Genomic DNA, 24,174 nt, shown 5'->3' with positions numbered 1-24,174 from the left:
CTGCTGGAAAATGAAATTTCCATCTCCAAAAAGCTTGAAAAGTTTGCCAGCAGGTGTTGGTCCAAGGAGTTGTTTTCAGATTAAAGCAAATTTTGCATTTCATTTGGAAATCAAGATCCCAGAGTCTGTAGGAAGAGTGGAGAGACACACAATCCAAGCTGCTGGAGGTCTAGTGTGAAGTTTCCACAGTCAGTGATGGTTTGGGGAGCCACGTCATCTGTTGTAGGTCCACTGTGTTATATCAAGACCAAAGTCAGCGCAGCCGTCTACCAGGAAGTTTTAGAGCACTTCATGCTTCCCTCTGCCGAGAAGCTGTTTGGAGGACTTGGCACATGTCCACACTGCCAAAAGTACCAACACCTGGTTTAATAATTGGCCAGCAAACTCGCCTGATCAACAACCTGGGCTTCCATAACACCTCAGCAGTCCCACAGGCTGATCTCCTCCATGCTACAATGCAATGATGTAATACATGCAAAAGGAGCCCAAACCAAGTACTGAGGGCATTTACTGTACTTACTTTTCAGTAGGCCAACACTTCTGCATTCAAAATTATTTTTTCAGTTGGTCTTATATAATATTCTAATTTTCTGAGATAATGATTTTGGGCTTTCATTGGCTGTAAGCCATAATCATCAACATTAACAGAAATAAACACTTGAAATAGATCATTAGTTTGTCATGAATCTATATAATATATATATTTCACTTTTTGTATTGAATTACTGAAATGAATTCACTTTTTGGTGATATTCTAATTTATTGAGATGCACCTGTATGTGTGTGTGTGTGTGTGTGTGTGTGTGTGTATTTACTGTAATGAGATTGTAATATGCCTTTCATCTGTATACTTCTATTACAATGACATATGTCTTAACTATTGTATATATTGTATTATTTTTTATCATTTTAAAACTATTTGAATGTTAGTGTATATTGTCCCTTTTCACACACACACACACACACACACACACACACACACACACACACACACACACACACACACACACAAGTGAGTAGGCGAAATAGCGTTCAATAATATACAAATAAGCCAACATATAAACAATAATAATTATGAAAAAATTAACTTACAATAATAACCTTATAACAATAAATAAACTATGAGGGGCGTAACAAAAAACAAGGAGCCACATGGAGAATGAAAACCAGGAAGTAAAACAAAACACAGGCAACCAGGGAAACCAGCAAGGGGGGGTCAACCGGGTCTCTTACAGTACCAGTGTAGCCACCAAGAAGCTCAGACAAGCTCCTGTATGTTCTCAGGATGTCACGCTACGGTCCCCGAACCCTTCCTTTGGGGCGTGTGTTAACGTTGTTTGCGTCTATTTGTCTGCGTCTGTGTACCTCCGTGGGTGTGGGTGCGTCTTGTCATTATCCGTCTCACCTGTGGCTCGTCTCGTCATCACGTGGGGTTGATGTGGTCTGTCTATTTAATGTGCGTTCGCGCAGTGTCTTGTGCTCGTCGTTGTCTAATGTTTGAGTCTGCACGTTGTGTGTGCATGTTTTCTGTGCGCTAAACAAGCGCTATATACGTAATAATAAACGTGACGTTGGATTTAAAGAAGGATTCTGTGTCTCGTCCGTCTGCCGCCTCCCGCGTCACACAGGAGACATGTAAATGTTGCATGTCAACAATTCTTTAAAACGAAATTGTATCTCTTTGTAGGCATATATTGATAATGGACTCCTCTATTATGTTTATATTTTTCCCTGAATATAGTAGGTCTCTCCTCTAAGAAACTACATTGGATCTACAAAAACAAATATGTTGACACTGGATAAATCCTGATAACTATAATCAAATCTTGTGACCACATAAAAGAAATCCCTTACTCGTGAACAAAGCTATTTGCACTTAAATTGCGTCGTATATTAAATGAACGTAAATACATAAATCGCACCAGAAAGATCTCACAAATGCAAGAAAGAAATTCACAAAGACCAAATCACAGCAGTAAGGTGTATTACAAAACCAAAGAAACAGCAGAACGCACACTTGGAATTTGTCAAAGAGACACGATCCAATTATCTCGTTTTAAAGTTTTAACATAGAAACAGTGTTTCATATACAAGGTGACTACTCAATATAATCTCAACAAATGGCATTGAACGGCTGTATTTTTGTCTCCAAAAAACGGACTTTTCTTCCCAAGGTGAGAAGGAACATGATACATAGTATATGTTTGAATGTTTTAAACCCAGGTTACATTTGGTGCTATGTGATAACAGGAACCGTTCACACGATTCACAATTGTAGGAAGCATCCACTCGATTAGAACAATTTAAAAAGTGTCTGTGGGGGGGGGGGGGGGGGGGGGGGGGTATGTTTTAATGTGCTCCTAGATTTTTTAAAAACATTCCAGTAATGTAATTACACAAGGCGGATTCTAAGCCACTGCATTACCAGTGATGTATTTTGGTGATTATAAAGTTACCCTTGTCATCCAAAGGAAAGTCATATTTTGACAACTGATATGCATTATTGCTGTAAAATATTATTTTCAGAGAATCTTCCTTTCCTGTCATTAGATATGATTCCTTGTTAGCAGAGCAGCATCAACAGTGCCATGTATCATATGAAAAGAAAGTTTGTCATCTAAAATAGGGCTGATTCAATTTCCAAAGCTGTTTTAAACCACCTTTACCTGCTGTCTTTATCAGTACTTTTTTGTTGTTGTTATTTCCAAATACTGTCCATGTTTATGAATTTAAGCCACCAGCACAACAACCTGCTAGCTAAGTACATGTACAATCTCATCTGAGTTGGTAAACTTAGTAGTCAGTCTGTCATATCACTTATGAGTCAACCATGGTTCCTCCAGTGGGGAACCGTCAGGGCCCTCTACGCCCTCTCAGAGGGCCTAAAATATTCTTAAAACATGAATATATATAATTTATCCTATTTTTTTATCTACTTACAGTTTGACAATCGACATCTAAACAATTACAAAAATATAAGCAAATAAATTATTCACCTGTGTCTATTCAATCTGTGTTGGAGGGTGAGGGGTTAAGTGGAAGCCTGTGAGCCTGTGTGTTCCCCTATCAGGACTGTGATGCAATACCAGTTTCAAATGACAGTAAAATTGACCAATCATATCTTCCCTCTTAGTGGGCGGGCTTAACTGTATGAAAATTTCCACCCGCTGTGGCGACGCTAGCTTGCGTTAGCGTACCACCGCTAGCTAGTTTCGATTCATTCCTTTGATGCCCTCGTGTGCGTTGTTTACATATTCCGCACCCGAGGAACACAGAGCTGTGAACCTTATTTTGTTGGGGGCGTGGCTCACAGCGCTGATCTGCTGAGCCCTGAAATTAGCGAATGGATTTAGAGAGATATCATTCTGTATGGAGCCCCTGGAATAGTAAACCCAGTTGCTTTGTGGGACTCCGCCTGAGGTCACAGCCAAGTAGAAGTGGAGAGGGAAGCCGTCATCCCCCTTCTGTCACCAGTGTAGCATGAACCAGGAAAACAAACAAAAAACTCACAATGCTATTTCTGTTCGAGAGCTTTTATTTAACAGTCCTGACAATCACACAGAACTAGCAAGAAATGGAACTTACTACATACCATTCATAATAATAAATTTAATACATACCATTCAACTATAAATAACATTTAACTTTTTTTTTTAACCTAAATCGAGTTTGTGGAAAACAGGTGTCCTAACTGTGCTCTTCTCCTCTCTGTCTCTGGCCCACTCCCCGTGGGCCCTTCCTAGCTACAGTGTGTAAGAACAGTTTCATCTTAGCTGTCATGATATTAGATATGCCCGTTTCTCAGGAATTGCAGCCAATTCTCTTTTGGGAGAAAGCATTGTGTGAAAAGTTGTGTGAGTGTTGAAATACACACACAGACTTGTGTATTTCATATTTGCTGTTTGTAATTGTGTACTGTTTGTAATTGTGGCTCTTTCAAAGCACACACTGGGCTGGGATGATACCGTATGACAGCAGCAGAATGGAATGCAAACTAACTGATATCTAGGGGCATTAATATTTCTTTACATTTACAATATTTGACAGATGCTGTTACCCAGACTGACATACATATTTATAGGCATAACAGTTTGTGAGCTCCATGGGAATCTAACCTTTGACCTTGGTGTTTCTGGCACAGTAATCTACCTGCTGTTTTTTTTATTAAGTCTGAGATGCATCTAGACTTCCCTAGTAGTCTTGTTACTGTTATTGTTGTTGTTATTATTATTATTATTTTCACTGGTTGCTTTGGCAATTTCTGGGAGAATTTTAATTAATAGTTATTTGTAATATAAAATGAGCTCTAATGATATGTATCATGATATTAGGTCTAGATTGACTGTAGCAAAAGTTCCTGAACAATAGTGAACAATAGTGAACAATAGTGGACTTGGATGTGTCTGTTTCCTGGAGACTTGTGCAGCAAGCCAATACAGTCGGAAGCCAATACATCCGGCGCTGTAAATCCATGTGTGTGTGTGTGTGTGTGTGTGTGTGTGTGTGTGTGTGTGTGTGTGTGTGTGTGCGTGTGTGTGTGTGTGTGTTTAGGTGTTTGTGTCTGTGTATTAATGGGTGGCATGATCAAGACCCACGGGAGAGTCTTTAGGCGTGTGTTTGTGTCTGTCTCTGTGTCTGTCTTTTTGTGTGTAGACCAGATTGTCGTGTCATTGTCAGTATATGCAGACATGCTCATTGAAAGCTCCTAATTCTGGCTCTTCATCCTCATCTTGGCTGCTCTGGTTCACAGGAGCCCCAGTGCTGCAGAATAACAGCTCTAGGAAACCGGGCAGCTTCAGCCAGTTTCCAGATTCCCTATTCATAAAATTCAGAAAGTGCTGGTGGAGTCACAACAGCAGCTGCTCTGTTTCAGGTTTGTTTTTTCAGAGGAAAACAAAAGTTCTGGTCAAAGCCACGTCCTCTGTCACACGTCACCAGAGCGCTTATCTGTTATGAATAATTAATGTTTTTGGCTTGGAGCCAAGTGGCTCTCAAATGTATCATTGGCTGGATATGTTGAAACAGAACAACTGACAGCATTTCCTGCTTCTTGCCAGATGTCTAAGCATAGGCAGTTGAGGAGACCAGGCAGAGTGAGGCAAGTGTGTTGAAACGAGCAGTTCTGTATGTAGACGGGGCCCTCAGCTTCGGTTTAGAAAGTGGTGTGTGCCCTCTGCGCTCTGTGGCCTGGAGAGCAGAAGTGATGAAGGCATGTGGTACTACGGAGGTTTGATAGTGCAGCCAAGTCAAGCCATGTTGTGCATTACTGTGATGGGACGTGGTGAGGGTGAGTTTAAGTCAAAGAGAGTGTTAGAGACAGAGGGTTGTCTGGGTGACTGCATGTATGTGTGTGTGTGTGTGTGTGTGTGTGTGAGAGAGAGAGAGAGAGAGAGTTGGCATGTGTATGGGGACTTGCTGACTCAGTGGGCAGGCCCAGGGCTTGGAGAGCTTCTATTTAAATCTCCCTAAGGACTCAGCCCAAGGGCAGCACTTGTTAGATCACAAGTAACACTGGCAAGGTGGTGTGTTAACATGTGACAGTGTTTGTGTGACTATGTGCATGTGAGTGTGTGTATGTGTGTTTCTGACCCTGTAAGCACGTATCTACTTCCCTGTTTGGTGTGTGTGATGTGTGAATTGCAGTTGCAGTAGTAGACCATTCAGCATTTGTGGCACTTCGAGGTTGTCTTTAAGGCACAAAGTAAATACAGCAGAATAAAGAATATCGTTTTATATATCGCTCCTTTTAAAATGTAACGGGCAACGTCCCGGAACGAATCAATTATTCTTTTTTAAGGATTTAGCGCCCTCTTGAGTTTAATGTAAATTGTTTGTTCATCTTGAGACTGCTACATCAAGCCAGAAGATGGAGGTGTTACATAAGCTCTGCTATCAAGATAAAGGCGTCCCTCTTTATTTATTAATATTTGTTTTAAATCACATTTTAATTGTAGAAAGAAAACAGAAAAACGATCATTTTTTATGTTATACCCACCGTAGTAACATTGTTTTTCTACATATTCATATGAAGTAGATATAATTTACATATTTATTAATGCAGTATGCCTTGACTATATTATATATAAATACCAAAGAGGCTCTTTTACTAATGCCAATGAAAGAAATTTGAGATTATTATTTTTTTAATTTGGGTTGCATGTCATATTAACAATACAATATAAATATGCAGAATTTAGAAAATGTAATTTATAAAATATAGCTGCGCATTTATTAATAATATTAACACACATCTATAAGCATGCTTAAAAATAATTATACAATACCAGAGAGATCAGTGGTTTGGGGTCATCTACTGCTATAAATCTGCTGACATTCCCTAAAGCACTTATTGAATGGGGAAACCCACACCCAACACACTCACCTCAACACACACACACACACACACACACACACACACACACACACACACACACACACCTTCATTCAGATTTGTTCCTCTGTTAAGGAGAGGATGGTTTCTCTGGCTCCTGCATGGTCAATGCCATATGGTGCCGCCTGTTCCAATCCGTCATTCATGGCCAGTGTTGCATGGGCTTCCTGGTCACACCCGACACCAGTACTGCCTCACACTCAAACGCCACACGTCGTCCTTCTCCTGACCTCAATAACGTCTTACACCCAAAGGCAAATTTAGGTTGTAATGTTGAAGTGTTGCAGTCAAGACTTAGATGATTACCTCATCGCTCTATTAGTATGACATCACCAAATGACTTTTAGATTTGCCACGGTAGTGCCAGCATAGCAGGTGTCTGTTGTTGTACCTATGTTGTTATTTGATATTTTGTACTTTGTGTGGTTCATTTATGTCTCATATGTAGTAAACCATCAAGTGCTGTTAATTTGCTCTGTAATTAGTACAATAAAATATACACTGGCTCAAATGTATTTGTTATGATTGTTACACTAGACACTAGACTCTGGCTGTCTTAGATGGAGCTCTGGGAGGTGGTGCTTAAACGGACCCGGGGCTCGGAATGGGCGGACGGGTCACGGCGGACAAGCCAAGAAGATCAGGGAGGAGGTCAGAGAGAGTAGTTTAAAAAGACAGGATGAGCGAAAGAAAGAGAGTAAGCAGAGAAAGCGACAGACCCAGGGCGGGTGGTCTGTGTCAGGTCGTCAGTCGACAGCTTGGCATCCCGGCAGGTCTGACGGTGGCAGCCGTCCTCTCGGATGAACTCGGCGGGCAGCTGCCCAGCCAAATGGGACCGTCCAGCAGATTACAGGGTGTGCGTGCTGAGGACAGGGGAGGTGGTGGAGGTGGTGGGGGTGGTGGGGGTGGTGGGGGTGGTGCAGGCTGGTTGTGGAGTGTTACGCTGGCATTCATTACGTCTGCTTTAACATAGCTGTAGGCACATACACTCTTATTTCTATAGCTGTCTTCACACTGTTGAAATATTCATCATTAGAGTAGAGTTGTTTCACCGAATCCAGAGGGATTCTGTTTTTTTACTGCCAGCATGACGAGCAGGGTTTTTTTAGACTGTAATTGCTGGGAAAGAAAGGATCTTGCCTCTACAGGCACACAAAATAGCAGTAGGCGATGGATGTAATTACAGATAATTGCTACAGGAACTCTAGCCGTAATTAAAAGATTACAGTAATGCTGAAATTTTAGACAGTGGCCAAAAAAAAAAACAACTCATTTCACTGTAGTGTACCCCCATCCCCCGTCTGTCCTAATGTCACATGCATTACTAGTTTCATAGCCAAATTATAAAATGTATTATATGTGAATCCTACATGCATTCAGTTGGTAGCGGTGCTTGTGATGTTGAATGGAGCTCTCCAATGTGCTGAAACTAGGAGGGATGCTGAGTACCTGTACCTGCTCTTAACAATGCTCTGCAGCTCTGCCAGTATATTTTTAGTAATTATAGAGAAATGTACAGTCTGGCCACGATGATGAATAAATCATGTATATACGCATATGTAAATTCTTAGCTTATCCCTGAATAGTTACTGTTTAGTGTGATTCAAAAACACATTTACAGCAATGCCAGCATTGCCGCTCATCTTTATCCTGTTAACTCATAACCGCGATTCAAATGCGCAGGTAATTTCCAGAAACATTTTCAGTGTCTGCGCCATTAACCCGTATGTTGTAAAAGGTGTTTAGACCTGCCTAAGTTGCATTAGGTTAAATACTAGATGAATTGAGATGTTTATGATTTCTAATGATGCAATTATATAGACAGCTGTTGTGCTGCATAGCAGTGCTGCACCACAAGCAGTTTCCTAGCAACCAGTGTGATGGTAAAGTATTGCCCCTAGAGCAGCACTATGGCCAATACAGTCGGAGCTGGGGGAGTAGCTATAGTATACTGAATGAGAATATGGTAATATGTTTTTAGTGCATTTCACTATATTGTATATGACTATACATTGTGCCCTTTGTATGCGGCGGTGTGTGTGTGTGTGCTTCTAAGTGTGCAGTCATCAGTTTGTGTGTGTGCGTGTGTGTATTTAGATATGCCCATATGTGTATGTTATTGTAGGAATGCTATAGAGCAGCACACACGCTTCACATGCTTTACAATTTACAAATGACTGCAGCATTGATGGTTGGATGAGCTGTTTGCATTCATTCACTGGTTGATGCATGTAAATGTCAGATGGATGGAGCGAGGCACTCTGTAATTTAACCGGAAAAGCATCACTTGTAAACCTGGTTGACAAAGAGGCAAGAGGCTTGCCTCTGGGCTCGGGTTAAGGCACTCAAGCAAAAAGTACACTCCCATCTGGTCCAACTGCTCTCACACACACTATGTCACTCTCTCTCCCACACACACACACACACACACACACACACACACACACACACACACACACACACACACAGTCTCTCTCTCTCTCTCTCTCTCTCTCTCTCTGTGTGTGTTTCTTTCTCTCCCACACACACACACACACACACACACACACACACACACACACACACACACACACAGTCTCTCTCTCTGTCTCTCTCTCTTGCTCATTCTTTCAAAATGCATCTGATTCTATTGTTTGTGTTTTCTCTGTCTGCAACAGCCTGGCTCTTCTCTTCCAGTTTAGATGCTGGTGAATTCTGAGGGAATCGTACTACCATGTTCAAAATGTCATCATTCAGTTGGTCTGGGGGAAGTTCTTTAATTTGTGTTGTTATGGGTTTTCAAATTTAAAAATGAAAACAATCACATAACTTACACTTGTTGCATTTAAGTAGCCTGTCCACCTAGACCACAGCAATCTTTGTGATAATCTTTTTCTTTGTTTACTCTCTTGCCCACTTTAATCATCTTTAGAGCTTTAGAGGTTCATATTTCTCCAACTTTGAACTCAGTCCATGGCACAAAGGCAGAACCCCATGCAGCCCTTTTCTTAAAGGAACACAAACAAACAAAGAAAATCACTCACCATATGTACCACAAGCCATACCCGCCACCCGCTTGTGCAAGGCAAAGGCATTAAGGTAACGCTGTTGGATTAATTATTGCTGTATTGCTGAATAATTAAGTCCAAACATCAAATAATATGCATTTCAAAATCATGCACATAAATGAAAATAAAACACTCTGGACTTGCCTAAATCTGTTAGGTGCCATTTACCTCCCACAAGTGTTATGGTGAGACTGAAAGGGGATTTTCCTTCTGTCATAGTGAACATTTGTTAGTCTTTCTCAGGCAGAACTTACTGATGGTCTCCCATGCAAATCCTATCACTGTGAATAACACGAGGGTTCTGTGCTCGTGAGTGTGAAGACTGGGAAGACAGTCAATAAAGAAACAAGAAACATGCAATATTTTTTTTCAAATTCACCTTGCATTGGAGCACACATTTGATTTAAAGGTAATAACTATCCCACTTATGCTCATTTTAGCAGAACGTATCATTCTGAGCCAAATCAATATGAGGTATTGATAAGGCATGCTTTAATGCTATGGCTGTTGTCAATCAAGGTCCAGTTCATTTGGCGCTCTGTAATATCCGACTGGTTTGGGATGCTTCATGCATGCAGAGGCTGGTATGGAAAGTCAACCCCAGGTCAGGCAATTTCTTTACATCAATGCAAGCAATTGGCCATGACTAAAATATCATGGTGGTGTAATTGTTCCATGTTTCATGCCTGCATGGGCTACAGTGCATAACAACGGGTCTCAAATCCACCAGTATGTTGCATTTGGCTGGTCAGGTTTTCAGTCCAGCATAACCAAAACTGCCCCTGAAGCATCATAGTGAAAAATGAATAAAACGTTTATTAAAAGAGCAAAATAGTTCTAGCACTAATGCATAGTGCTAGAGCTGAACTACAGATGCCTCGTGCACCTTTTACACAGGGAGAATGTTAAAGTCATGGACGGCTAAGGACGTCTGTAATCAAAGTATTGACTCTCATATTAAGAGCTGATTACCTCTGCCTCTGATCTCATAGCTTTTATATGACGTTTGTATTATACCCTGCTGTCACTGCCTTTTCATTTGCATTCACTCACTTTGTCTCTCCTTCAGTCAGTTGTTGTCTTTTGGTCTTTCTTCTTTCCTTCTCCCTCCCTCCCTCTCACCCTCTTTTCATCTTCACACAGACAGATCCCAACCTGCCCTGGTGATCATTACAAGATGCCAGGTGGAATTTGTCATCAGCTCCAGCCTCCCCTTGTCCTGACAGAAAATCATTGATTTTTTTTTTTGTCATCATGTTTAAATATATGCTAGGAGCTTAGTTCCAGGGAACGAAGCCATCTGAAGCAAAGATATATTAAAGTAGGGATTGTTCTATCATAATCAGACACTGAAACAAGGTTTCTATTTTAAAATTGTTGATGGGTGCTTGCTATTTCAGTCTAAGCTCAGTTTGGCTGTAGCTGAAAAAATAATCACACCAGTGACATTTCTTGCACAGAATTGATGAAGGATATTTAGAAACTCAGCCAATTAACCCTAACCAAAAATCCATTGCTGAATTTGCATGCATGGGTTTCTGTTGTGGTAAGAGTATAGTATAGTGAATAAGAGTATAGTATATAAGAGTATAGTTCAAGTATTCAGTATAAGTGCTCTGTTCTATAGAGTGCAGTATGCTACACAATATAGTACAATATACCTACTAGTAGACCTGTACTAGAACTGTACTAGTACCTTATCATTTAATGTGATATTGCCAGTATGTGTTTAGGGAGGTAGTGAGGGTTGGCGATGGTGATAATTCTCGTTCTTTTCTTCTTTCTATATATTTTCACTTCATACTCTAAGCGTTTTAAGATGTCATGTTTGAGTTATTTTACCTATGCTCTATGTTGTACATGAAATGTAATAAAGATAATCTTTTAAAAAGTAGAAGATTGCGGATGACGCGGACAAAGTCCCCACAGCGTCTAATATAAAAACCAGCATGTAAATCAAATCTTTTCAGACTTAATTCGCCGTCGGCGAGGCTTCCAATCGAATTACTCATCGTCTGGTCTGCGATTACTTAAAGAGAGTCGTTGACGTATAAGGTTTTGTCTGAAAGCTGGTTTTCGGGGTTTTGTCATTGAGTACACTGTGACCTTTCTTTGTGTGCCTTTAACATTTTAAAATAGGCAGCACTTACCGGCTTATGTCTTATTTTGTATATGGTGCCGCGTTACGTGTAATGCAAGCAAATTAGAGGATGGGGTTTTCGAATCTTATTTGACTCATTGACAAAATTGACATTATTTAATTTATCAGTAGTTAATGATTGTCTATTCAGTTTCAAAGCCGTTGATTCGGTAAAATGCGTCCCCGCTTCCTGCTCGTGTCACGCTGAGCACCAGTTAGTTTTGACACGTGCTGTCATTTCAGTACTGGACAGCGCCAGAGTCAGTGGGCGGAGTCTTTATTCGAGTGGTTCGGGGGCAGGGGTTCTGTTCTGGGATTTAGAAGGTTAGAAGCCAAAACTGATCCGAGGCCAGAAACTGTCTACATAGGCCGATTAGGATTTGGATTTTATCAGCAAAACAAAATCAGACGAATGAGACGCTAACGCTTAGCATTTAACCCCGCCTCTTTACTTCACAAGCTGGAAAATCCTGTCGGAACTCAAATCCACATTTCGGCGTCCAGTGCACATTTTTAACGATTCATGCGAAGTCGGCCGTCCAATTACGTCCAAATTCTCTTAAATTTCACGCCTCAAGCAAAGGGAAGTGCATCAGTAGGGCGGCACTCAGATTGAAGACGTGGTTCCCACGCGCTGAAGATGAATTACTGAGCGATTACTCCAGCCGCGCCTGCTCCGACTGTACTCCGTGGGTCGCCTCTCTGATTTCGAGCTGTACAGTCGATGCCCCCCCGGGGTGGAAGGAAAACAGCCGCCGGTAACATCAGCTGGTCATCCACCTACATCAGAGGGGCGAGCGGTGTCAAACAGCGCGATGGACCCGCGGACCGCCTGCTGATGTCTGGGTCCACCATGGATGCTTGTATGCCCGCTTTAAGCTTCCGATATAACGGTATCATAAATGGAGGAGGAGACTGACAACCGCAAAATCAACAACAGCTTCCTTCGGGACCACAACTATGCAACCGAAGGTTTGATTTTGATTTTTTAAAACATTTGTCGGGTTTTTGAATGAAGCGCAAGTGTCTAAGGCGTTTGGGGGGAGGGGAGTAGTGATATAGGTTATGCTACTACATGTTGCTTGCAGGACCCCGCCTTGTTCATACGTTTCTCCAACATGATTTAGCAGTGGTGGGTAGAATGAGGATGATATATGTTCTGTACCAACAAGCTCTGTAATAAATTGAAATAAATCTGCACCAAAGCTATGAGTATTAGGACACTCATTTGCGCGTTCAGGACTCATTTATATGAAAATGGTCTTTAGTGACGTATAAAAGGATCGTATTCCCTTTCCTCACGTTCTGGTTTTGGGTGTTACTATGGCACCGTTCACCGTAGTGACGCGCACAGTGACTCAGACGTTGCATTTCAGAGCAGCAGAGCTTCTCCTGTTTGACACTCGTGTTGTGAAATCCTGTCACTTTAGAAGATCCTTTTCAAGGGAAGTCTCGTGATATGGAACGATATGAACGGACAGGCCCGGGATCAAGAAAAGCTTAGTGAACATTTGCGCTGCAGCACATTAAATATGTTGAGGATGATTCAGAAGAAGTTGTGCCAAGAAATTTACAAAAAAAAAGAGAGGTGATTATCCATTCTTGGAGAGGTGAATAAGAGAAAGGTCTAACCGAATGTGCCTGGTAGGGTGTAGACACAGCAGGCTACAGCAGGCCCTATAGGGCGAGAGTGGGTACGATCTCTACAATATACCTTTCTATCTGAAACGTGGAGCTGCACCATTTTATTTGAAATATTGTCTTTTTGTGGCTCTTTAATTGGCACCAGAAATAAGATTGGCCAGTATTTTTTAAGGGTTATTCCAAGCTGTGTGGCAGTGGACACAGTCCAGCACATTTCATCTGAAGCTCCCTTCACAAGCACTGGGCTCTGGAGGGGCAAATGTATGGCCCCTCACCCATCAGAGGGCACCTTCCTGGGTGGTGATGAATAGCTTTGGGTTTCCTATGTAAAATGGGCCCAGTGGAGCGATGCAATCAGCAGCCTGCAAGATCGGAGGCCCTTGGTTTACGACCTGTCCAAGGGCTCCAGGCCTGGGTGTAAATCACACTGTAACTGTGTCTAGAGAGAGAGATTCTCTCTCTCTTTCATCCTCTATGGCAAGCACATACACACACACACACAGTACTAGCATCTAGCAAACTTTTGATTCTAAATGCTCTGGTATTGTCATCATGCATCAATGCCAGTTCTCTTCTAGAGGAGTCGACTGGACTGAAAGCCCGTTATAAGATTGTTGTGTTGAATGGAATATAAGCAAAGGTTAGTGTGCTGGTGGCAGAAACTGCATTGTAATGGTTCCAGATAGTGTGACAGACTATATAAAGAAAGTGAGTCTGCAATTCTGCAATTGCTGTACTGTTCTCTGCTGCAAGCTCAAAGGTCAAACTACTGAGAACCAAAATTACATTTGAGCTCAGTTTCCACTACAAACAGACCTTAAGATCCTTTACACAGACATGGGTATGACCGAGCTCTCCTTGAGGACAGCCACTCCCTTTAGTCCTGCAGTGGATTTTGGCTGTCGTAATTTATGACTGAATGCCATCAGTCCTCGTATTTCATTGGCTATGTCGGGGTCTACACCTTTAATATTCCGCCCCGGAAACATGGTACTCACATTATAATAGCTTGTGAGCTCAGACGGCGACCTGCTGTGTGTCTCCGCAGCCCCGCCCCTATGGCCATCCCCTGCCCACAGTGACTCACCGACTGGACAGAGCAGGTGGTGAGAGCAGCTATTGAGCATCAACGTCCTGGGGCTTAGAACTGGGTTCCAGAGAAACTCTCTCCTGTCCCTCAGGCTGTGGAAGCCTCAGACAGGGAGAGCTTGTGATGACGTGGGCACGTTAACTACAAAAAAGACACACACACACACACACACACACAGACACACACACACCACAAAGTTTTTAGTAGGATGGCCTAAATTGGAGTGATAGAGGGATTCTCCAGTGGCATCACAACTCAAATGCAATGTAATGCACAGGAGGTTTGGTTATATACAGAGGTAATGGCAGAGAAGGATCATTATGATTCAATTGACTTTTCTCTGCACACAATCAATGTGAATAATCATATGACCCTGTAAGGTGACCTCTCTAAAGAGCACATGCACACACCAATTTGACTAATTCACTAAAGTGCCATGGTAATTAGATTTTGGGAAGTAACTTTGTAGCCCATGAGTGGTTTCTTTAGTCCCAAACCCAATAAGGCACTGACAGCCATACCATAAGCACAGATCACTAGAGTAGGGTGTGTATGATTGCTTTAAATTACCAATATGCCACATATTAACTTTCCTCATTGTAATTGTATTAGACAGGAAAAAAACATATCAAGCTATCATATGGAATCAAGTGGGTTAATAATGACTTTTTACATTAACCTTACTATTAATATTTAATGAATGAGCAGGAAAAAGCTGTTTTGATTTGTGGTATACCTAACTGAACTCAATATTAGCTTTTTAATAGTGATGTTAAGGGATATAATTATATTATGACTCCAAAATGGTAGTCATGGGAGCCATGTTAGCTTTCGCTGAGGTAACATGTGCATTAGTACTCTTTTGCATTTCATATGCATAGCAATCATGTAATTTTACATCGTGGTAATAATGAGGGCAATGTGACAATTGGATTGATAGATATTTCTGGATCACATTATCACCAGAGTGGGGAGAACAAGCAGACTCTACCGAGTCAGTGGGCATCATTAGCATAACACAGATGCTAGCCGAATGACAGATTACTAATAGCGGCAGGATGGATGTGGCGTTGCCGTGAAGGAGGTTCGACCTTCATCTTCGTTTGGTCTCGGCAGGCTTAATTGGCCCTAACACTCCCCTCGCATGTTTACATATCTCTCCGTTCCAGTGCCCAAGCTCAGCAGCCTGCGGAAAAGCGCTACGCAGCTGCCGCCCTGATAGCAGTCATCTTAAGCTGCGAATTCGACTCTTTTACGAGCCCAATCCAGCACGAGCCAGGCTAGGGCCTCGCGAGGGGGGTGAGGAGGGGGGGGGGGGTTCTCTAGCGTTTCCCTGATGTGATATATTGCCTGGCGGGGAGAGGACAGTGCGGCAGTGGAGTCTGCACTGCAGAGATGGGGCAGAGCAGGACCCAGCCCTCCACACAGGACTGCTGGACTCTCACTGGTATATAAGGACTTCACAGACCCTAGTCTAACCTCCCCGCAAATTTAAATGAACACTTCAGTTTTGATACATGTATGGCAGTGAATAAAATGTAATTAGAGCCTGTTAGCATTTGAATTGTTAATATGGGCTGTATTTTCCCTGTTTAATGCTAATCTGGAGTGTATTTACTTTGTATTCCGCAACCTTAATAATTCAGCATTTGCAGTACTGGTTTAATACTCTTATTGTAAAGAAGACCCACAAGAAAGGCAATACGGTGGAATCAAGTACAGACTGGTATCCAGCAGGTTGATTACAATTTATAACACTGATATTGAAGGCAAGAAATAAATGACACATTCCATAGTGAGTTACAAATGTTGTTTTTCTCTTTACACTCTCTCTGACTGGGGACATGGCCAGAGCACATAGTCTCAACACAGCCCGGGTTGGGTGACCCTACTACTACCCTACTACACCCATCCTGGGCACATAGTCTCAACACAGCCCAGGGTGGGTGACCCTACTACTACCCTACTACACCCATCCTGGGCACATATTCTCAACACAGCCCAGGGTGGGTGACCCTACTGCTACCCTACTACACCCATCCTGGGCACATAGTCTCAACACAGCCCAGGGTGGGTGACCCTACTACTACCCTACTACACCCATCCTGGGCACATATTCTCAACACAGCCCAGGGTGGGTGACCCTACTACACCCATCCTGGGCACATAGTCTCAACACAGCCCAGGGTGGGTGACCCTACTACACCCATCCTGGGCACATAGTCTCAACACAGCCCAGGGTGGGTGACCCTACTACTACCCTACTACACCCATCCTGGGCACATAGTCTCAACACAGCCCAGGGTGGGTGACCCTACTGCTACCCTACTACACCCATCCTGGGCACATAGTCTCAACACAGCCCAGGGTGGGGGGGTGTGACCCTATTTCTATCCTACTACACCCATCCTGGGCACATAGTCTCAACACAGCCCAGGGTGGGTGACCCTACTACTACCCTACTACACCCATCCTGGGCACATAGTCTCAACACAGCCCAGGGTGGGTGACCCTACTGCTACCCTACTACACCCGTCCTGGGCACATAGCCTCAACACAGCCTATTGAGGTGACCCTACTATGCCCGTCCTGGGCACGCTGACTGAACACAGCCCAGGGGAGGTGACCCTACTACACCCACCCTGGGCACATAGTCTCAACACAGCCCAGGGGAGGTGACCCTACTACACCCACCCTGGCAGTGCAATTTACACCGCTTGTGTTCACCTAAGGTTAATGCCCCAAACAGCACCAACCGAGCCGCAGTTGTTATTACTGCTACATGAACGAGGGGGTGGGTGGGGGTGGCCGTTTCATTGGGGGGGGGGGGGGGGGGGGGGGGGGGGGGGTTCAAAGCACAGCGAACGAGACTGCCAACACAAATGGCCCCGGGCCACACTTTAGGATTTTAATCATAAAAAGAAATGTCTCCCCAACCCACAGGGTCACATTTATTATTGAGAAGAAACCCATGAGGCACAAATGTTGCGGTGTCAGTGGGAGGACATGCGGCCAGGGTCTGGACACATTAAAGATTCAGCAGTTACTTTGGTTCTGGGACTTTATTGAGGGATGCACCCATATGAGAGAAGAGGGAGACGGGGAGAGTGAGGGACATGTTCCATCATGCCACCGCATTACTTTTAGGAGCTGACAGTGAGTACAAACACACACATGGGCATGAACACACATGCACACACAAGCATGCACGCGTACACACAAGCATGCACACGTACACACAAGCATGCACCCACACACACAAGCATGCACACATACACACAAGCATGCACACGTACACACAAGCATGCACCCACACACACAAGCATGCACACATACACACAAGCATGCACCCACACACACAAGCATGCACCCACACACACAAGCATGCACACATACACACAAGCATGCACTCGTATACACAAGCATGCACTCGTATACAAAAGCTTGCACCCACACACTCAAGCATGCACACATACACACAAGCATGCACACGTACACACAAGCATGCACTCGTATACACAAGCATGCACTCGTATACAAAAGCATGCACCCACACACTCAAGCATGCACACATACACACAAGTATGCACACGTACACACAAGCATGCACCCATACACACAAGCATGCACATGCACAAAAATAGCAAGCACACTGTCCCTGTACATAAAATCCTTGTTATTTTTATCACCAAAGAAGAATGGGCAATTTCACATATGGAACTAAAGTCTCTCTCTCTCTCTCTCTCTCTCTCTCTCTCTCTCTCTCTCTCTGTATCTGTCTGTCTGCCTCTGTGTTTCTCTCACTGTCTCACAGCACTGTTCTCTGTATCTGTCTGTCTGTCTCTGGATTTTAGCTGGCACCATATAGCTTTAATTCTTAATTTGAGAGGTTCAGAACATCTATGGTTAAATTATGTATCTGTTAATGATGTGTGAGAAAAGCTCAATAAGAGCTTTCAAACAACGCTCCACTCCACTCCCATGCACAAAGACACACATACACACACACACACACACACACCACAAAGTTTTTAGTAGGATGGCCTAAATTGGAGTGATAGAGGGATTCTCCAGTGGCATCACAACTCAAATGCAATGTAATGCACAGGAGGTTTGGTTATATACAGAGGTAATGGCAGAGAAGGATCATTATGATTCAATTGACTTTTCTCTGCACACAATCAATGTGAATAATCATATGACCCTGTAAGGTGACCTCTCTAAAGAGCACATGCACACACCAATTTGACTAATTCACTAAAGTGCCATGGTAATTAGATTTTGGGAAGTAACTTTGTAGCCCATGAGTGGTTTCTTTAGTCCCAAACCCAATAAGGCACTGACAGCCATACCATAAGCACAGATCACTAGAGTAGGGTGTGTATGATTGCTTTAAATTACCAATATGCCACATATTAACTTTCCTCATTGTAATTGTATTAGACAGGAAAAAAACATATCAAGCTATCATATGGAATCAAGTGGGTTAGCTTTTTAATAGTGATGTTAAGGGATATAATTATATTATGACTCCAAAATGGTAGTCATGGGAGCCATGTTAGCTTTCGCTGAGGTAACATGTGCATTAGTACTCTTTTGCATTTCATATGCATAGCAATCATGTAATTTTACATCGTGGTAATAATGAGGGCAATGTGACAATTGGATTGATAGATATTTCTGGATCACATTATCACCAGAGTGGGGAGAACAAGCAGACTCTACCGAGTCAGTGGGCATCATTAGCATAACACAGATGCTAGCCGAATGACAGATTACTAATAGCGGCAGGATGGATGTGGCGTTGCCGTGAAGGAGGTTCGACCTTCATCTTCGTTTGGTCTCGGCAGGCTTAATTGGCCCTAACACTCCCCTCGCATGTTTACATATCTCTCCGTTCCAGTGCCCAAGCTCAGCAGCCTGCGGAAAAGCGCTACGCAGCTGCCGCCCTGATAGCAGTCATCTTAAGCTGCGAATTCGACTCTTTTACGAGCCCAATCCAGCACGAGCCAGGCTAGGGCCTCGCGAGGGGGGTGAGGAGGGGGGGGGGGGGTTCTCTAGCGTTTCCCTGATGTGATATATTGCCTGGCGGGGAGAGGACAGTGCGGCAGTGGAGTCTGCACTGCAGAGATGGGGCAGAGCAGGACCCAGCCCTCCACACAGGACTGCTGGACTCTCACTGGTATATAAGGACTTCACAGACCCTAGTCTAACCTCCCCGCAAATTTAAATGAACACTTCAGTTTTGATACATGTATGGCAGTGAATAAAATGTAATTAGAGCCTGTTAGCATTTGAATTGTTAATATGGGCTGTATTTTCCCTGTTTAATGCTAATCTGGAGTGTATTTACTTTGTATTCCGCAACCTTAATAATTCAGCATTTGCAGTACTGGTTTAATACTCTTATTGTAAAGAAGACCCACAAGAAAGGCAATACGGTGGAATCAAGTACAGACTGGTATCCAGCAGGTTGATTACAATTTATAACACTGATATTGAAGGCAAGAAATAAATGACACATTCCATAGTGAGTTACAAATGTTGTTTTTCTCTTTACACTCTCTCTGACTGGGGACATGGCCAGAGCACATAGTCTCAACACAGCCCGGGTTGGGTGACCCTACTACTACCCTACTACACCCATCCTGGGCACATAGTCTCAACACAGCCCAGGGTGGGTGACCCTACTACTACCCTACTACACCCATCCTGGGCACATATTCTCAACACAGCCCAGGGTGGGTGACCCTACTGCTACCCTACTACACCCATCCTGGGCACATAGTCTCAACACAGCCCAGGGTGGGTGACCCTACTACTACCCTACTACACCCATCCTGGGCACATATTCTCAACACAGCCCAGGGTGGGTGACCCTACTACACCCATCCTGGGCACATAGTCTCAACACAGCCCAGGGTGGGTGACCCTACTACACCCATCCTGGGCACATAGTCTCAACACAGCCCAGGGTGGGTGACCCTACTACTACCCTACTACACCCATCCTGGGCACATAGTCTCAACACAGCCCAGGGTGGGTGACCCTACTGCTACCCTACTACACCCATCCTGGGCACATAGTCTCAACACAGCCCAGGGTGGGGGGGTGTGACCCTATTTCTATCCTACTACACCCATCCTGGGCACATAGTCTCAACACAGCCCAGGGTGGGTGACCCTACTACTACCCTACTACACCCATCCTGGGCACATAGTCTCAACACAGCCCAGGGTGGGTGACCCTACTGCTACCCTACTACACCCGTCCTGGGCACATAGCCTCAACACAGCCTATTGAGGTGACCCTACTATGCCCGTCCTGGGCACGCTGACTGAACACAGCCCAGGGGAGGTGACCCTACTACACCCACCCTGGGCACATAGTCTCAACACAGCCCAGGGGAGGTGACCCTACTACACCCACCCTGGCAGTGCAATTTACACCGCTTGTGTTCACCTAAGGTTAATGCCCCAAACAGCACCAACCGAGCCGCAGTTGTTATTACTGCTACATGAACGAGGGGGGTGGGTGGGGGTGGCCGTTTCATTGGGGGGGGGGGGGGGGGGGGGGGGGGGGGTTCAAAGCACAGCGAACGAGACTGCCAACACAAATGGCCCCGGGCCACACTTTAGGATTTTAATCATAAAAAGAAATGTCTCCCCAACCCACAGGGTCACATTTATTATTGAGAAGAAACCCATGAGGCACAAATGTTGCGGTGTCAGTGGGAGGACATGCGGCCAGGGTCTGGACACATTAAAGATTCAGCAGTTACTTTGGTTCTGGGACTTTATTGAGGGATGCACCCATATGAGAGAAGAGGGAGACGGGGAGAGTGAGGGACATGTTCCATCATGCCACCGCATTACTTTTAGGAGCTGACAGTGAGTACAAACACACACATGGGCATGAACACACATGCACACACAAGCATGCACGCGTACACACAAGCATGCACACGTACACACAAGCATGCACCCACACACACAAGCATGCACACATACACACAAGCATGCACACGTACACACAAGCATGCACCCACACACACAAGCATGCACACATACACACAAGCATGCACCCACACACACAAGCATGCACCCACACACACAAGCATGCACACATACACACAAGCATGCACTCGTATACACAAGCATGCACTCGTATACAAAAGCTTGCACCCACACACTCAAGCATGCACACATACACACAAGCATGCACACGTACACACAAGCATGCACTCGTATACACAAGCATGCACTCGTATACAAAAGCATGCACCCACACACTCAAGCATGCACACATACACACAAGTATGCACACATACACACAAGCATGCACCCATACACACAAGCATGCACATGCACAAAAATAGCAAGCACACTGTCCCTGTACATAAAATCCTTGTTATTTTTATCACCAAAGAAGAATGGGCAATTTCACATATGGAACTAAAGTCTCTCTCTCTCTCTCTCTCTCTCTCTCTCTCTCTCTCTCTCTCTGTATCTGTCTGTCTGCCTCTGTGTTTCTCTCACTGTCTCACAGCACTGTTCTCTGTATCTGTCTGTCTGTCTCTGGATTTTAGCTGGCACCATATAGCTTTAATTCTTAATTTGAGAGGTTCAGAACATCTATGGTTAAATTATGTATCTGTTAATGATGTGTGAGAAAAGCTCAATAAGAGCTTTCAAACAACGCTCCACTCCACTCCCATGCACAAAGACACACATACACACACACACACACACACACACACACACACACACACACACACACACACACACACACACACACACACACACACACACACATTCTCCCATCTGTGTCCCTGGAGACATGCCGAACCTCTCTGCTGTTATTCCCGCTCCATTCTCCTTTTTCCACAGGGCATTTTTCCAAGAAATAAGGTTAATTAGCTTTTTCTCTCCCCTCCACCAAACGTTGTGTTTTGGAGACAGAGGCGGTGCTTTGAGAGCATGCTGTAATGAACCAGCCGCCGAGGTGTGAGCAGCAGGTGTTGGAGTGGATTCCTGCAGCATATCCTGCGCTCTGGCGATATTCGCTGCGACCGCTCCCCCCATATTGCTCCCCCCCCCTTTAGAGCCAGCCGTCGACTCCGGACTCTGTTCGCTCATCGGGGGAGCGAGTCAATACGGCCGACGTGTGTTACGGAACAGCGGGCGGGTCGCACAGCTGTTGCTTTGCTTGAGCACACGAGGTCATGAAAGGGAAATGATTGCCCAGTCGATATGGGCTCGTTTTCAACTGTAAAACATTGAGAGGACGCGGACAGGAAGTCTCGCTGTCTCCGTTTGACCTTTCGTGCTCTCTCTGTTTGACCAGTTTTGTCAAGAGGACGTAACTTTAAATGAATGATCAGAGAAATTGTGGCTGAAATATGTAGCTTGCTGAATTATGTTATTGTTTTCCGCATGCTCTCTTTATGAGGAGTACTAATGTGTGAAAAGCAGACAGGCAGAACCCGCTGTGCACTGAACCCTAAGTGACATCCGAATGAGTCCAAGCTCTTGGCTGGATGCACCGTGATTCGTTTCCTCTTCCTCATTTTCAGAACTCTAGTGTGTTTGCTCCTTGGCCAAGCTCTGCGGAGCACGGATGTCTCCTAGCATATATTATTGAGCATGTGGCAGATCTTGAATCTTGAAAGGAGAGCTCCATTTTTATACGAAGGGATGTTCGGTGTGTGTGTGTGTGTGTGTGTGTGTGTGTGTGTGTATGCAGCGTGATCCTTTGTCATGCAGAGCTCAGCAGTACTGCTCTAATCTCAATCACCATGCCCGAGGATTGATAAAAGCCTCCACCTCCCTTGCTAATACACTTCCCCTTACACAACTGGCTTTGCACAGAAAAATTTGAGCACTCTTAGACTTTGGCAGCGATGCTCTGGCTCTGGAGTGGGTCGTGCATGTGTGTTCCTGCAGGTGCCGTGTAGCAGCCGCCTGGCGGTGACCTACATAGCGCGGGATCCGCTCTGCTCTCCAACGGCAGACTGCTGAGCTCAGGCGCCACATGGCTCTTTGGGTTTCAGCAGACGGACGGCAGCTACACCTCTACAGGACCCAGCCATTTAGTTCATAGTCTCCCAATCCTGTTTACTTAAGCTGTTTACTCAAGTCACAGGCAGCACCTGCCTCTGCTAGTGTCTAGTGTCCTACTTTCCCATTAAGACGTCCCTAATTCAATCATGTACTTATTGCATCTACTCAGAGGTGAGGGAATTCAATCTGCGGATGCATTGGGAGGGAGATGACTGGACTGGAGTCTGTTGCTGTGATGTTATTAGTGTGCTGGGGGGGGACACACGACATCTCATGTCAGTCTTTTCCCGAGCCGAGCCTCACTGAGGGGGATGCACCTATCAGACGTGCTCGGAGGCCACAGGGGATGCTGGGAAGGGACAGGTCGGCACGGTAACCTACTTTATGGCGGGTGAGTGATGATAGGGGGAAGCGGCTGTGGAGGACGGATCGTTTTTTTTTTTTAGATTTTGGTGTGGCTCGCTGACCTTTGACCCGACTGCCTGGAGGATTTATTCACTCTTGACTGCTATGCATTACTCAGTATATCTGTCAGGGACAGCAGTGGCAAACTGGCATCTTCAGGACACATTCTCATGAAGTAATAATCAGCCAGAATCTATATACACACAGGCTCAGTGTCTGATTAAAGTCTAACACCTTCATCTCCCTCTCTTCTTCACCCAAATAGCCCATATCAATTAAAAGTACAAATCACAAATGCATTTCCCTTGTATAAGGTGACATATTTCTACATATATTCCAATTGGATATAGGCTAATGTATGATGAGGCTTGATTGTATCCATTGTGATCTGAAAA

General features: G+C 44.3%; 1 protein-coding gene across 2 annotated transcripts in view; it reads left to right on the top strand.

Annotated features, from left to right (window-relative positions):
* The window catches only part of LOC143526929 (serine/threonine-protein phosphatase 2A 55 kDa regulatory subunit B beta isoform-like), a 46,732-nt gene that overhangs the window by 11,690 nt on the left and 10,868 nt on the right, over window positions 1-24,174 (top strand). Inside the window, exon 1 of one of the 2 annotated variants that reach the window (XM_077021743.1) lies at window positions 11,881-12,550. The exons of the other annotated variant lie outside the window; for it this stretch is intronic. Within the exon in view, the coding sequence (XP_076877858.1) occupies window positions 12,481-12,550 (70 nt within the window). The 5' untranslated portion in view covers window positions 11,881-12,480. Of the gene's footprint in view, window positions 1-11,880; window positions 12,551-24,174 lie in introns of those variants that run through there. 2 annotated transcript variants of the gene reach the window in all.

This window comes from Brachyhypopomus gauderio, chromosome 11 (genome assembly GCF_052324685.1).
Source record: "Brachyhypopomus gauderio isolate BG-103 chromosome 11, BGAUD_0.2, whole genome shotgun sequence".
NCBI classification, from domain to species: domain Eukaryota; kingdom Metazoa; phylum Chordata; class Actinopteri; order Gymnotiformes; family Hypopomidae; genus Brachyhypopomus; species Brachyhypopomus gauderio.
Note: the sequence above shows the minus strand (reverse complement) of the source record. Positions and strands in the feature narration are given on the sequence as shown.